At 36.9% G+C, this 3,327-nt stretch overlaps 1 protein-coding gene across 1 annotated transcript in view; it reads right to left on the bottom strand.

Annotated features, from left to right (window-relative positions):
- LOC106875275 (uncharacterized) overlaps positions 1-3,327 on the bottom strand; it is a 43,901-nt gene that overhangs the window by 26,365 nt on the left and 14,209 nt on the right. The window contains exon 6 of the mRNA XM_052966788.1: positions 3,038-3,094. Coding sequence (XP_052822748.1) covers positions 3,038-3,094 — 57 coding nt within the window. The remainder of the gene's footprint in view (positions 1-3,037; positions 3,095-3,327) is intronic.

Below are 3,327 nucleotides of genomic sequence, written 5' to 3'. Positions count from 1 at the left end.
GAGAGAGAGGGAGAGAGAGAGAGAGAGGGGGAGAGAGAGAGAGAGGGAGAGTATGTGTGTGTGTATGTATGCATGTGGTTTAGTAGTTAGGATATTTGACTCGTGATTGTAAGGTCATGAGTTCAATTTCCACTTGATGCATTGCATCGTTGAGCAAGACACTTAATTTCATGTTGCTCCAATTCCACTAAGCTGGCAAAAATGACATGTACGTGTGTTTCAAAGGACCAGCCTTGTCACATTCTCTGTCATACTGAATCTCCCTGAGAACTATGTTAAGGGTACACGTGTCTGTGGAGTGCTCAGCCATGTGCACATTAATTTCACAAGCAGGCTGCTCTGTTGACTGGTGTTGTTTGTCTCCAACCTTTCATGACATAAGAACATGTCAGGCCATGGGGAAATGTTACTTTGCTGGGAATAAAGTAAGTATTGGTGACAGGAGGGGCATCCAGCAGTACTAAATTGACCTCATTTACATAAGTCAGATAGAAAAGTGGATTTTAAAATGGTGACAGTGATAAAACACACACCATATTTTTTTTTTTTACTATGCTAGTATGGGTTGGCCAAACTTAGGGCAGTATTCTATGGTCAAGTATCCTTCTTATTGTTAATCCTCACTTGCTTTTCAAGTAAGGTATTTTTCTTCCACTGATCTTCACAAAGCAAAAGAAGCAAAGATACAGACATATTGTTTATAAAAGTAAATATATCACCATTAACCATGCAGTGTCACCATAAAAATGTGGAAGCACACACACACACACACACACACACACATGTACAGTTTCTCTTTGGTTTGCATGATACTCAGTTTGCAGTTACAATTTAGCACATTGGGGCTTTAAAGCAAAATCCCCTACCCTTTTTTTTTGTAGTTAATCACTACTTTGCTTGTCCTTTTTGTTTCATTTAGCTTTCACCTCATTTATTTGATAGTGAGACAGACCACACTCTAAATTAACCCCCAAGTTGGAATCATTTAAAAAAAATTTGTTTAATATCGAGATTGGAAAGAGTTCAAGAACTCTTCAGAAACTACAAAACAGTTTAAAGTAATTATAATAATTTGCAAAAAAAACAAAAACAAAAAAACAAAAAACTGCTGGTCTTTCAACACACATCATTATAAAAACAATAGGAAAAGCTCTTCTTATTATTATTTAGGATAGAAGATAAACCCGAATATTACAACAGTGCCTATACACACACATGTACATAGCTGTCTATGTATCATACTTAATGTATACACACTGTTGATAGGCTAGTTATTGCAGTATTTGTCTTGAGATAACATTACTTATAGACTTGCTGTTTTAAAAAGACAATAAATACCAGAGGGGCACATATATTCATCTTATTTGGTTGTCAAGAAAGTTCTTGCAGTTTTTAACTTTTAAATTCAGATGCACATATCTCGGCTCAAACAAAACTTTATTAATCGAAGTAAGCACAATCAAAATCAACACACTTTTGCCAATGCGAAACAAGTTTATTTATGCCAGTAGCATAAATATCCTGTGACAATGAAGTCCTTGAAGGCGTGTTTGGCATTGTCTTGGTTTTTGAAGCATTTCTCATGCAGGAAGTTGTTGAGGTGCTTGAAAAAATGGTAGTCGGTAGGCAAGAGGTCTGGTGAATATGGCAGATGAGGCAGAGTTTCATAGCCCAATTTGTTCAACTTCTGCAAGGTCAGTTGTGCGATGTGTGGCCAAGCATTGTTGTAAAGAATTGGTCCTTCTCTACTGACCAATGCTGGCTGTTGTTGTCGGAGTTTCTTATGAATTTCGTCCATTTGCTGACAGTACTTCTCCGCTGTAATGGTTTCACCTGAATCCAAGAAGCTGTGATGGATGAGACTGGTCGCAGACCACCAAACAGTCACCGTGACCTTCTTTTGGTGCAACTTTGGCTTCGGGAAGTGCCGTGGAGCTTCGTCAGCATCCAACCACTGAGCTGAGCATCGCCGGTTGTTGTAAAGAATCCATTTTCATCAGAAGTCACAATCCGGTCGAGAAATGGGTTGTTCTTGTTGTGTAAAAGAAGGGAAGACAACACTTCAAAACGGCTTTCTTTTGGTTGTTGTTCAATTCGTGCGGCACCCATTTCTCAAGTATTTTTGTTTTTCCAGTCTCTTTTAAATAGTTGGAAATTGTCGTATATGTTACGTCTAATTCAGAAGCAAGCTCTTGAACAGTTGTGTGTGGATTGGCTTCCACTAAGGCTCTCAGTTGATCGTTGTCAACATCCAATGGCCAACCACTAAGCTTATCATCTTCAAGACTCTTGTCACCGCTACAAAATTTCTTGAGTGGTTCCTGGGCCAAATGCATTGTTGATATCGTGAGCTGTTTCAGCAGCTTTTCAGCCTAGCTTGAACTGGAATAAGAAAATTGTGCGAATTTGCTTTTTGTCCATGTTGTATTCAATGTTCCAGAAAAAATGGCCTAATTATTCAAAATGAAAAAGAGTAACACGATTAGATAGAGCAATAAATAGGCTTTAAAATGATATATAAAGTCAAAGTAATTTAATGTAAATTAATTTGAAAATACATCATTTAAAACCAAAATTTAAAATTCCGCAAGGACTTTCTTGACAACCTAATAGAAGTAGCCATAAATGCAGCAAATGCATTTCAGCCTTTTTAAAGGCATGCACTCATAGCCAGCCACATGCTTGGGTGAGAATTCGTTGTCTCTGATATGGGGAAAAAGAGAGAAAAAACATTAATGTTGCAAATTGCCACCCAGCTGATTAAAAATCCAGTATGTGCAACTGAGGCAATATTTTTAATCAGTTGGGTAGCTGATTAAAAATACATCTGTCACTCTTGCTGGCTGCAGCTGGGATGAATTTTTGCCTCTCTCTGATATTTGTCTTTTTAACACAGCAAGCCCAGAAGAGGTGTTATCTCAGGACAAATACTGCAATAACTGGCCTATCTACAGCATATACATTAAGTATGATACATAAAAGGCTGTTCAAGCAACTCAGTTACAAAAAAAAAAAAAAGTCAAATGTATTAACATACCTTTCTGCTTCGTCCCATAGACGTGAAATCTTTTCTATAATTCTGAAGTCAAATTTACTGGAATTGACCAGATCAATGACAAAATGAACAATTTTAAAGATTTCAATATTTATGAAGTAATTTACACATTTTGCAATATTTCAGAACAGTTATGTTTTGTTTGTTTGTTTGCCAATCTACACATTATTAAAAACACTAGCAGAAAACCACCTTCTGGGCAGTTTTTTGCTTCTCATTAAATGATAAATATTTACACTAGAAGTTTCAGGTGTGGAAGCAAGGTCTAGAAT

This window comes from Octopus bimaculoides, chromosome 1 (genome assembly GCF_001194135.2).
Source record: "Octopus bimaculoides isolate UCB-OBI-ISO-001 chromosome 1, ASM119413v2, whole genome shotgun sequence".
Lineage (NCBI taxonomy): Eukaryota > Metazoa > Mollusca > Cephalopoda > Octopoda > Octopodidae > Octopus > Octopus bimaculoides.
The sequence above is the reverse complement of the archived record's forward strand: the minus strand, read 5'-3'. Positions and strand labels throughout refer to the sequence as shown.